The sequence below is a fragment of the Schistocerca piceifrons genome, chromosome 1 (genome assembly GCF_021461385.2).
Source record: "Schistocerca piceifrons isolate TAMUIC-IGC-003096 chromosome 1, iqSchPice1.1, whole genome shotgun sequence".
NCBI lineage: Eukaryota > Metazoa > Arthropoda > Insecta > Orthoptera > Acrididae > Schistocerca > Schistocerca piceifrons.
The window spans coordinates 245,052,227-245,065,350 of record NC_060138.1 but is presented as its reverse complement, the minus strand read 5'-3'; the positions used below and the strand labels follow the sequence as shown (position 1 = coordinate 245,065,350).

Genomic DNA, 13,124 nt, shown 5'->3' with positions numbered 1-13,124 from the left:
GCTTCATTTCTGACTGTATCACTATTAGGCATAAGAATAATAGGAATATAAACATGACATGATATGTATATTCTTCCGCGTTTGCTGTTGCCTCACTGTAGTTTCATAGTTTATTAGGCAGACAGGATTTAAATGAGTTAGACAGGATTTAAATGAGATAGCAGCAAACACGAAAGAATACATGGCAAAATGTTTATATTCGTATTATTCTTATGGTGAAGAGAATACTGCCTGCAATTCACAATTCGTAAAAGTTCCTATAAGGAACCATCTCTTCTCACAGGTAGGAAAAAATTCAAAACGTAGAGTTGGCCATATTGACAAACATCCCAAACAGTCTTGCCAGTCGGATTTTAGTAGTACATTGAAATGCTGCTACATTTGAAGATAGACAATACGGAATTTGTATTTACTTCATTGGATAATGTATGAAAATGCAGTGGTTGAAACTCGTGGCGGATAAAAAAGCTCGTCTATCACCTTTTTTTTATTTTATTTTATTTACTGACGCAGAGGGTTTGGCACCAGTATTTATCTTTGTGCCTCCAAAGCATGCCTGTGTAGCGCTATATATATTCGACGGCAGAAGTTATTTGTGGCGGCACCTACCAACATTTTTCAGAACTTCCGCTTACTTTGAACTCGATTCTAAGCCACAGGCAGTTTTTTGGATTACAAAAACCGGAAAAAAAAGTGCAGCTTAGATTCGAGTAAATACGGTAGCCTTCATCAGTAAAAGACACACAAGCAAGCACACTCCTCACACACACAACCACCAGCTCCAGCCAGCTGGGGTTGTGGTCACGTGTGCTAGAGGTGTGCTTGCTTGTGTGTGTGAATAATATGTGCCTCTCTTTTACTGATGAAAGCTGTGGCTGAAAGCTTTATGTAAGTGTCTTTTAATTGTGCCTGTCTGTAATTTGACATGTCATCTTTACGGTAAGTAGCAATCTGTCTTTTTCTACATTGTGAATACATGCCTTATATACCTTAATACATGTCCTATCATCTTGTACCTTCTTCTTGTCAGTGTATTCCATAATGCCTTTCCTCTCCAATTCTACAAAGTAAACATTGCAAAAAATATGAATTTACAAACTTGACATAACAAATAAAGGATCAGTGGATATGTTGAAATATTTCCAATCTTTATACCAAATTCAGGAGTTGTTCATAAAAATTATGAAAAGCTATCTTTGATTGACGCCAAGAGAAGTCTAAATGCACATTCAGAGTTCAGTGATCTTCATCACTTGTCAGATCACCTACAATGTTTTGCAATACTGTTATTATGTCCAGCAGTGTTTTGTTATGAGTCAAATTTTATCATGCTGATTAGTTCTAGTTCTGGTCAAATACAGGAGGTTCAGATTACAGTAGAGTGACATTCAGTTATAAATTCATGACCATGTGTACTATTAAATTTAAAAAAGTCTTTATAATTTTCTACAATACTGCAGCTTCTGTAGTAACGCATGTACAGTATTAACCCATATTTGTGAATTTAATTCCTTTCCTTAAGAAAAGGGACATAATTTCACACTTGTTATTGTGAAAAATAAAAATTAAAACAGAATACCTGCTTGGTTGTAGCATTTTATTTTTGTTGCTTTTTTGTGAACAGGCCTACAGAGAACAACTAGAGAAGAAAAGGTTAATGGGTAGGTTCAGATTAAAACCGTCTGGCCCAAGACCAAAGGAAATACAGAGTGAAGATGAAGGACCTAGAGTTAGCATCATCATTAAAGGTAAAAGTTGATGTGTATTACATTTGTCTCAGTAGTATAGTTTAAATTTTTCAATTTAATTACAGTAATCTGTGTTTCAGGAGACGTTGATGGGTCAGTTGAAGCCATCCTTGATGTTCTGGAAACATATCACTCAAATTCACAATGCAAACTTGATTTAGTACACTATGGTGTAGGTGGTGTCACAGAGACTGACATAGAACTGGCTGAAGTTTTTGGTGGTGAGTTGTGATAAATATCACTAACCTACTTATTGTTAGAACAATGTACACTGAGGTGACAAAAGTCATCGGATACCTCCTAATACCATATCGGACCTCCTTTTGGCCAGCGTAGTGCAGTAACATGACGTAATATGGACTCAGCAAGACGTTGGAAGTCCCTGCAGAAATATTGACTCATGTGCCTCAACAGACACCCATAACTGCAAAAGTGTTGCTGGTGCAGAATTTTTTGCACGAATTGACATCTCGATTATGTCCCATAAATGTTTGATGGGATTCGTATTGGGCGATCTGGATTGCCAAATTATTTGCTCAAACTGCCCAGAATGTTTTTCAAACAAATTGCGAACAATTGTGGCCCAGAGACATGTTTAGGAATATGAAATCCATGAGTAGCTGCAGATGGTCTCCAAGTAGCCAAACATAACCTTTCTGGTCAATGATCCATTCCATGTAAACACAGCCCGTACCATTATGGAGCCACCTCCAGATTGCACAATGCCTTGTTGACAACTTGGGTCCATGGCTTCGTGGGGTCTGTGCCACACTCGAACCATACCATCAGCTTTTAATACCTAAAAACAGGACTCATCTGTACAGGCCACAGTTTTCCAGTCGTATAGGGTACAACCGATATGATCACGAGCCCAGAAGAGGCACTGTAGGTGATGTCGTGCACACCTCTCCGTCATGAGGTGAAGGCCAGCAACTACTTTATTGTCCATGGTAAGAGGGAATACCTGAAATATTGTGTTCCTGGCACACACTTGACACCATTGGTCTCTGAAAAATTTAATTCTCTAATGATTTTTGAAATGGAATGTCCTGCGTGTGATGCTTCAATTGCCATTCTGCTTTTAAAGTCTGTTAATTCCCTTTGTGCGACCATAATCACATAGGAACTTTTTCACATGAATCACATGAGTACAGTTGACAGCTCCACCAATGAACTGTCATTTTTTGCCTTGTGTATGTACGAGGTTTGTCCGAAAATACGTATAAAAGTTGAATAATGTCTTTATGTTACAAGCTGTAGTCACTGCCAGATGGGACTAATGCTGTAATCAATCCCATCAACACTCAGTTCGAGTCAGAGCACTCTGCGTGAAGGTGGGAGTGTGTGGCAGCTTGTTGACAGTTCCCCTTTTTCACCTGCCGTCGGCATGGAGCTCTCTCTGATTGAGGAACAGCGCGTCAACATCAAGTTTCTTGCAAAGCTAGACAAGAATGACCGTGAGATTTTTGAGTGTTTGAAACAGGTTTATGGAGACAATTCTCTGAAGGAACCAACCGTGAACAAGTGGTTAAAAAGGTTCCGGGATGGCCGAGAAGTGAACGATGACCCTCGCCCAGGACACCCGTCGACATTGAGTTCCGGTGCAAAAGTTGAACGAATTCGGGCTTGTGTTCTTAAAGACCGTAGATTGACAGTCAGAATGATTGCTGATGAGCTGTATCAATCCTGACACAAAAACTTGAAATGAAGAAATTGTGTGCGAAAATTGTATCGAAGCTCTTGACGCCAGAACAGAAAGCAAAGAGGGTTGAGTGCTGTGAGGATTGGATGGAAGCAGAGGAACAAGGGGACTTTCTCAACCGAGTCATCACTGGAGACGAGTCCTGGTTTTACGAATTCGATGTGGAGCTCAAATCTCAAAGCAAGGAATGGAAACTAGCAGGAGAAACGAGAACAAAAAAGTCGCGAAAATCAAAGTCCAATGTGAAGACAATGTTGATTGTTTTCTTTGATTCTAGGGGCATTGTTCACAAGGGATTTGTACCTCCCGGCCAGAGAGTGAACGGAAATTTTTACGTTGAAGTTCTGACATGTCAGAGCTTGTGTGGCCCGAGGTCGACCGGAGTTGGCAAAAGGGGGCAGGTGAATCCTTCATCATGACAATGCGCCCACTCACACGTCGCTCATTGTGCGCGAGTTTTTGGCCCGAAGCTCAATCACCATGACAGACCACCCACCTTATTCACCCAATTTAGCCCCGTGTTACTTCTTCATGTTCCCGAAATGCAAAATGGTGCTTCGGGGGCGGCACTTGAGAGATGTGGAAGCCATCAAGGCGGAAACGACACGGCAACTGAACATCATCACAACTGAAGACTTTCAGCAATGTTATCAACAGTGGAAACGGCGTTGGCAGAAGTGTATCGCGTCTCAGGACAAGTACTTTGAAGGAGACCATATTGTAATACCTGAGTAATTGTAAAATAAAGCTATTATCAAACTTTTATACGTATTTTCCGGACAAACCTCGTATGTGTCACTACCACCATCTGTGATTCATGGTTGCAATAGCAACTCTGAAATGAGCTGAACAGCAGGTAGCACACCAGTAATTGGACACACCGAGGAGACCTGAGAGATGACAACTCTTAATGTCCCTTTAAAATTCATTATATTTATTCAACTAACTTGGTCTAATCACAAACAAAAATCTTATTTTTTGTGTAATGATTGGGCACAAAACTGGCATTAACGTTATATTCACCATGTTGTAAGTCGTCATCATTTTCTTGTGCCCGTGTCCCACTTCAACACGGGATCGGCCTCGTTACTATTGATTTGGCATTGTTAGTGTCAGAGGGTGGCTGGATGCCCTTCCTGTCATCACCCTGTACCCCCTGGGATGGAATTAGTGTACCCCAGCTGTCTGTGTCTAGTCTAATCCATTTAATAGTGCGAACGTGTTCAGATGTCTGCAAGTCGTGTAACTGAGCTGGGATGTTGGGACCAGCCCAGTATTCACCTAGCGGGATGTGGAAAACTGCCTAAAAACCACATTGAGGCTGGTTGACACACCGGCCCTCATCAGTAATCCGCCGGGCTGATTCGATCCAGGGCCGGCACGCCTACCCAAGTCCAGGAAGCAGCGCATTAGCGCTCTCGGCTAACCTGGCGGGTACCATATTGTATGTCATAAATAACTTAAATCAGTACAAGCATTTGTAATGTGAATGTTCATTTGTTAAATCTGTGTTTTTGGACCTTGCAAGTATTCTTAAAAAATACTTTTATGAAATGCGTTATTCAAAATAACATTCTTTTTTTCTTGTTGCTCAGTCCACATGTAACTTTTATCTGTATGAAATTGACAGTTCTTCATTGTGGCCAGCAAAATGCCATATCAAATAAATTTGATGTGGTTCTATTTGCAGATCGAACTCTTCTAAAAAGGAAAATATATATAGCCCCCTGTTTATCAAAGCAGCTGATTTGAAATAGACACCACTTATCCGTATATAATTATACATTCCTCAATACTTTACCAAATTGTGTGTGCACAGTCATGTAGAAATTGCCGACACACAGCGTTAATGACTAACATAAGCCTAAATTTATTATATTAGCTAGAAAATAACAGTAATGAAGTGTAATTCCCACAGTTTTATGAAGTTTTTGCTTAATATAATACAGTGAAGATACTCCTGCTGAATTTTGCTATACACCATGACTGCAGTGCTCCAAGTGGACATCTGAGTATGATACCAAATGAGTGTGAATAGTATCGTTTATATTGATTTGTAACGTAGTTACTACAACAGAGAGCATAAATAGTGCCATTAAGAATTGGCACTAACTAAAAATGACACAACATTTGTCTTTAAAGTTCTCTAAGGATCCTGTTATGTATGAAAGAAGGTATTACAAGACAGTTTATTAATGATTCTTTTGTAAGCTACAGAAACTGGCTGAAGAATATCATTTCCTTTAAGACACAAAGAAATGGTTCACAAAGAGAAGCCTCACCTTCTGCAGAAAGATGATGTATATCTATTCAACCTTTTGGAGTTTTCTTAACTGCATTTACAGTTAAATCAGTGAATGAAGAATGTAGGAAACTTGTATGGAATGCAGTACCTGTGTTATTTAATGAACCAAATAAGCCACCACAACTGTAGACGAATGGAAAACCACACAAACATTATGATCAAATGTCAAAAGTAATAAAACTATTTCCCAGAGCAGAAGAGACCAATCCTGCAGTTGTCACTGCATTTGAGCCATAAACACAGAAAGAAAAATAATTACAGTTACAAACAAATATTCATGCATTAGAAAGTTGACTGAAGTGTAAATCATGAGACACTGCACAAAATTATTAGGTATGAAGGAAAGTGCCTGTCATAATAAGAAAACACAACAGAAATACATGATTCTCATAAATGAAATATGGCTTTATATTTTCTTGGCTTTCGGCAGAGTAAGCTGCTGCTATACATATATTCGAAAGTTTTTCTTGAGGAAAAGTTGTAGCTTATGCCACTGAATCATTGAGATTCAGCTGTTTTCACATTGTTTCATAGACAGTCATGTCTCTTGATAATTTACTAAAGCTTGGAACAAGTAGAAGAATAATTACAAAAACATTAATTTTACAGGTGGCTTTCTTGCCTCTAGGGGAGCTAGTATTGTTCCAACTGTGAGATGATGATAACTATTTAGCCTTGAGTATCGTTTGTGTATGTTAGACTGTGGCTTTGTCACTTGTCGGACTTCTCTTGATTATTTATTTAACACAAAAAATACATACACGTGTTTACAATAAGTGTATTAGTGGGATCATTATGTGAATACGCTTGATACATTTGTTTTGGAAACCATGTAATATTTTTACTTCATGTAAGTAAGCAGTCCTTTCTATGAAATTGTAGGTATTTTTACTAGATGTTAAAACTTAAAATCAACCAAATTTTGGAAAGTATTTGTGAATTTTCATATTACTTGTCATTTTAATTCACATTTAGTATGAACACAAATAACTGTATTTCTAATAAATTACAGCAATTATATATGGCTTTAATGTGAGTACATTAAAGAAGGCACAAGAAATGGCTAACAGCAAGAAGATTTCAATCCGTCACCATAATGTCATATATAAACTTATTGATGATTTAAAGAAAGAAATTAGTACAAAACTACCAGAAAAAGAGGTTGAACAAACGCTAGGTAAGCATAATAAAATTACTAAGAAAGTCTTAACATAATTTAGGTTGTTGCTGGCTTCCAGAAATATGTTCACCTAGATTTTATACGATGGTACAGCAATGAAAGTTATTACCCATTTTCAGGTTTGTGTTAAGTTACAATCACAATGTGTGTTCTAGGTGAAGCAAATGTCCTTCAGGAATTTATCATTAACGAGGGCCGGAAGAAGATCCCAGTAGCAGGATGCAGATGCACAAAAGGAATTTTGAAGAAGAATGCATTATATAGGCTTGTCCGAGGAGAAGAAATTTTATATGAAGGTGAGAGCAAGAAATGTGCATTGAACACATACGTTTCCTATGTCCTACATGATAATCGGGAGTTGGTACAGTGTTAGGATACTAGACTTGTGTGTAAGGAAGTGCTGTTTAGGTTTCTCATGATTTACCTAAATCGCTTAAGGTTAATACTGGGACAGTTCTTATTAAGAATAACAATTTAACATCATACAATAGTGAGGCACATCTATACATAACGAGAAGGCTAATTAATGATTCCAGAATACAATGTTTTAAGAATAAGTGCAAAAGAGGTGGAATTGGTTAATGTATAAATGGAAAATATGCTAATGTGAAATTCAGAAATTCACTGTATATCATTATAAATTTGTGTCCAGATTTGAAACTACCTTGCCAAAAAAAAAGAGACTAAGAGCCATAAAATCATTGGATAACTAGAAGTATTAAAATATTTTGTAAAAGTGAAGAAAATTTTATATAGTTTTTTAGAAAAAATGAAGGACTTCCTGTACTGTAAGACTTCCTGCAATTATGAAGAAAAGTTATTAAAATGTCCTGAAGTTTGCACATCATGACAAAAACTAATGAAACTGGCAATGTAATTAAAACCATTTGAAATATTTTTCTAAATATAGCTGATTAACTAAAATAAAATAATTAAGTTAACGCAATGCACGTCACTAAAATTAATATTATTATAAAGTTCTCAAAAACGAAAGCTTATAGAATGTAGATGGAATTTTGAACAGAATTTTGAGAAGTTGTTCTGTATTAAGAAATCATATTTTAAATTATGTATGCCATGCATGCACCACAAGTACAGGGAATTTTTTCACAGATTATGCCATTGTAAATCTCTTTTTAGAACAGGTGACAAGAAAAATGAAAGTAATTATCATTGATCCTTTTTTTGACATCCTTCTCTAAATTACTCAAGAAAGTAATGTATTCAAGGGTATTGTCACACTTAAATAGATGCAATTTACATAGTAAAGCATATATTGGGTTCCAGAAGGAATGCTTAATTGAGAATGCCATTTACACATTCAGTCACCAGCTATCATGAAACATAAATAACAAAATATCACAAGGTGATATTGTTTGTGACCTGTCTAACATATTTACATAGATTATAACACTCATTTAGAGAACCTTAAGTTCTATGGAGTTAATAGTGTTTCTATCGACTGGATAGAATGATATTTAACAAAAATAATACTAAAAATGGTGGTGAGTGGTTTCTGAAGTGGAAAAAAGTTAGTCACTGGGAAGAAATTGTGAATGGAGTCTATCAGGGTTCAATTTTTGTTTTTGTTGTGTACTTTAAATAAGTGAATAACCTTTCACTTGCCACCCATGTAGTAGAATCTTCCTTATTTTTTGGAAAATAGAGTTTAGTCAGTTCAGTATAAGAAATGTAACACCACCAGCAATTAGCAAACATTTGTAAGAGCTAAGTATTATTTACAGAGAGGTCCAGAAAAGTGTAGACACTCTTTGATAGTCACTGTTAAGAGAACGTAAAAACACACCATTACAATTCTTGCAAGGGGGGAACGTTACTTTATATGTTTCAAGTGACTCCCATTAACAGCCAAATGGAATTGATGCCACTGAACTGTTCACCGAACTATGGCTGTCAGTGTTGCCGGTGTGATAGCAGTGCAGGACACCTCATTCAGTATAGCTGGGTTCTGTTGATAAACTCCCTTTTCAAGGTCCCCCACAGGTCGAAATAGAGAAGTGCAAGGTCTGGAGATGGTAGTGCGTACACGAGAGCTCCTCTTCAATGTATCCATCGTCCAGGTAGTTTTCACTCAAGTAGGCTCTGACACCTCTGTGGTAGTGAGGCGGAGCGCCATCTTATTATAGGTAAAAGTCTTTAATTTTTGAATACGTCTTGGATGGCGGGTAAAATCGATGATTGCAGCATATGAAGCTACACCTCACCAGTTACAGTACCTTCAAAGAAGAATGTGCCAATCAAACATCACGATGACAAATGACACCACACATTAACACCCGGTAGCTTAACATATTTGTCCATGTGAATGTGAGGATTTTCAGGAGCCCAGTATACACAGTTGTGGTGGTTTACAGTACCATTCAGTTTGAATTGCACCTCATCAGACCATATAAACATCCCTGCAAACCATTCATCCTCATGAAGCATGCCTTCAGACTACTAGCGGTACTCCATCATTCAATTTGGGTCATCCTCATTCGTATGCGCAGTGATATTGGGAATACATTTTCCACTTTGCAGTCTTTGTCATACACTTTGTTGGCTTAGCCCACTTTTGCTTGTAGCCTGCTTCTCAGATTTATGAGGTGTCCTTGTAAAATGTTGCAACACAGCAGCACTGGAAGCTTGACCTGTTGATGTTTTTCAGCAGCCAGATCTTTCCGTATGCACATCCTGAACAGTAATGTCAGCTTCAAATTTATCCATAATATGATAAATTGTTGGTCACTCTTTTCCGTATACACTACACCATTGCTGTTGTACCTCTGTCATGTTTTCGTACTTCCAGTACCACTTCAGTATGGCCTTGGCAAATGACAATCTTACTTCATTGCTGCACTGTTGTCTGCAGGAAAACGTGTGCCGAGATCTCTTGAGAAAACAATGGACTTCCGTACTGCACCAAATTGCCACAATAAGTCATTTTGTTCCAAAGATATTAACTTTCAAAGAGTGTCTACATTTTCCTGGACGCCTCTGAAGTATGCTCAGATGTTTTTGGTGGGCATGATAATGAAAATTTGAGATGGAAGAAACATGTAATTGAGCCTCTCCAATATCTGTAGCTCAACAATTTTTGCCCTTCGCAAAATTACCATCTTTGGAAACAAACAAATCAATAGCTTAATAAATATTGCATATTTTCAAACAGTAAAGTTTTGTAAAAAAAAAAAAAAAAAAAAAAAAAAAACGCAATGATAATAATGTTTGGTATTCATCCACAGTCAACAAGCCACAATACCCAGTGTTAATGAGTAGCATCAGTTTGTTTCCTGTTAAAAGCAATTTGAGTTTTAAAGTGGAATTTTACATGCCCATTTGATAGTGTGGTCTCAAATTAATCTGGTGTTATATTTGGTTCATCATGATGAATTGGTAGGGACAGTAAAACAGGAATAAACTCATGGTCTAGTAGCTAGCATTGCTGCATCTGGATCACACAGTCCTGGGTTTGATTCCCAGCCGGGTTGTGGATTTTCTCTGACCGGGGACTGGGTGTTTGTGTTGTCCTCATCATTTCCTCATCATCATCATCATTCGTGACAGTGCCTAGATTAGACTGTGTGAAAAAATTGGACTGTGTCAAAATTGGGACTTCGTATGGGCGCTGATGACCGTGCAGTTGAGTGCCCCACAAACCACACATTGTCAGTAAAACAGGAAAAATAACTGGTTCACCAGCAGTGACTGAGTAACACTGCGACATGGTAGTAGCAGACAACATGGGAGAGGGCATCGCACAAATCACTTCTTGTGTACTGTTTTTTTTCAGATTTATTATCCATATAAGTACATATTGATACACCAGATATCATACTACATTAATTTGAGGTTGCCATATCGAGTGGAAATCAAAAACTGCACTTAAAAAATAATTTTCTTTGCAATGGCAAATATACCAATGCTTTCTGATGACACTGGGTGGCATGTCATGCAACATCTGATTAGCAGTATTTGTTTGGACTGACTCTGTCTACAAACTGAAAAAATGAAATGACAAATATTTTCTGAAACACCAGAGAAAATGCTCCATAAACAGTTTCATCATGATATATAAACTCAAGTTTATATATTTCTGAACATCACAAAATGGTATAAAACATGTCAATGAAGTAAACTTCATGTTACCACATGTAAACGACATTCAGTAACTAAGGAAAATTCATCTCAATAAAAAATAATACAACTTCTCAGACACTAACAGGCATACATCTGGAGTACACAGGGAACAAACATAGTGGGACATGAAGATCATGCCACTGATAATCCCTTAAGAAGCTGGCATAGTTGGCTGATATGTATGTCTCAAGATATCACTGGAAAGTAATAGGCCCCATTGCAGTGGCTTCTGACTGGGCTGTGATTGATGGATTGCTGAAAGCCAGTGCATGAATTGGCCCAGAACTCTAGAGGAGTGAACTGACATCACCCTGTATAGCTGGGCTGTGGAGGAATTTATGCTGATCCAGTTCCACATACATGACATGGTGAGGAAAATAGGTCCCTGGTATGGAGGACCTCTGGTGCCGCTTGTCCTGCTGTCTGTCGGCCTTGTGATTGACACAGTCCGGGAAGGCGATGCCTTATACACATCCAAACCCGTGATGCTTCGTTGTTTTGAGGGCTTGTCAATCCCTTTAGGGGTACTGCAAGTACATGGCAATATGTACCCTGTAAATTGACTTGTTCCACATCAGTTCAATAGAAATTATGCAGATGGTGTAGGAAACATTTAACTAAATATGAAAAAGACACAATTGATGTTTTTCCACCTTTGATCATTGTCAGCTTGTGCTTGTTTTCATTGCTTTAATTTCTTCCTGCATATCACTCGTCTTCAGACAAACTCTTATTAATGTATTTTACTAACAGTTTCCTTCTGCAAAGTGAGTTTTATAGACAGGATAATAGTTAACCCAACATAAGTTAGTGTTAAAAGATGCAACAACATTACTTGTCGAAACAAATGAAAAATTGATCATTGTTCTTCTGTGGTTTGTTGCAGGTTCACTAGAATCTATGAGACATGTAAAAAATGAGGTAGATAGTATCAAAAAAGATGTAGAATGTGGACTACGTCTTTCTGATCCAAGTATTCGCTTTCAGCCAGGTGATAATTTAGTGTGTTATGAAGTTATCAAGGAGCCTCAAGAAACAGATTGGGACCCTGGATTTTGATTATTCTAATTTATATGCTACACTGTGTATAATTTCTTGTAGATAAAAAAATTTGTCGTTACTCAGATTTATTTATTTCTGGCTGACATGTATACCTGCTGATACATTTTAATATTCTGTTAATCGATACTAATTAAATAATTTTGTGTATTGAATCCCATTTGAGTGCAGCATTATTGTCTATCAAAATTCAAATAATTTAGGTGGTTTTATATTAAGCTCTAACATTGTTCCTTGTTTGTTTTTCCTGTATTTGATACATCGAGTGAATCTTTGAGTCATTCTTCCACCAACAAGGGTAGCAGCACTAGCTTGTATTTAAGGCTTTATTAACATTGAGAAGTGTAGCATATGAAGGAAAATTGAAAAGTAGCTCGATAGAAAAAGCATGACAACTAAAGAAATTACTATCAGTGTGACACTGTGCTGTCTAACATCGTCAGCAGTCGCACAAAAGTATTTTCTTCAGGTTGTACTGTCAAATAGAATACACAGGTCTAATAACAGTGCACAATCCCTCACCAAAACTCATTCTCGCATTAAGTGCAAGGTGTTATCTCTACGTATGAGTGAGAGTTGTTGACTAAAACATTGAATGGTAAAATAATCAGTCAATTGAAGACAAAGATCACCCACTTGCTGCATGTTCTGCAGATTGTCATCCCCAAACAGAAAGAAGTTCAGAGGTAAAATTTCATCCTCACCACAGTCACTACAGGTGGATGTGTTGTCTGTAAGTTGTGTCACTGATTTAGTTCACCAGAGGTGTTTAGGCTGGATACAAACCAGGTTGGCCAGGCGTAATAAGCCTTCATACATTTTTCTGCCACTACTGACAAGAAGTGATGGATGAACAACTACACAATGACTGGCATCTAATTTTGGAGCAGCATCGAGACAACATGGTATTACTGAAGCTTCTGTTGACAACTGAAACAAATAACCAGAAACATGATTACACTCTCCCCTGTAAAAGGATAAAGTAGGAAC

At 37.6% G+C, this 13,124-nt stretch overlaps 1 protein-coding gene across 2 annotated transcripts in view; it reads left to right on the top strand.

Annotated features, from left to right (window-relative positions):
- LOC124788057 (translation initiation factor IF-2, mitochondrial) overlaps window positions 1–12,235 on the top strand; it is an 84,117-nt gene extending 71,882 nt beyond the window's left edge. For both annotated transcript variants that reach the window (XM_047255139.1, XM_047255150.1), the window contains 5 exons: window positions 1,625–1,748; window positions 1,829–1,969; window positions 6,768–6,932; window positions 7,091–7,231; window positions 11,962–12,235. In XM_047255139.1, the coding sequence (XP_047111095.1) occupies window positions 1,625–1,748; window positions 1,829–1,969; window positions 6,768–6,932; window positions 7,091–7,231; window positions 11,962–12,134 (744 nt within the window). In that variant the 3' untranslated portion in view covers window positions 12,135–12,235. The remainder of the gene's footprint in view (window positions 1–1,624; window positions 1,749–1,828; window positions 1,970–6,767; window positions 6,933–7,090; window positions 7,232–11,961) is intronic.
- The last annotated feature ends 889 nt before the right edge of the window (window positions 12,236–13,124 follow it).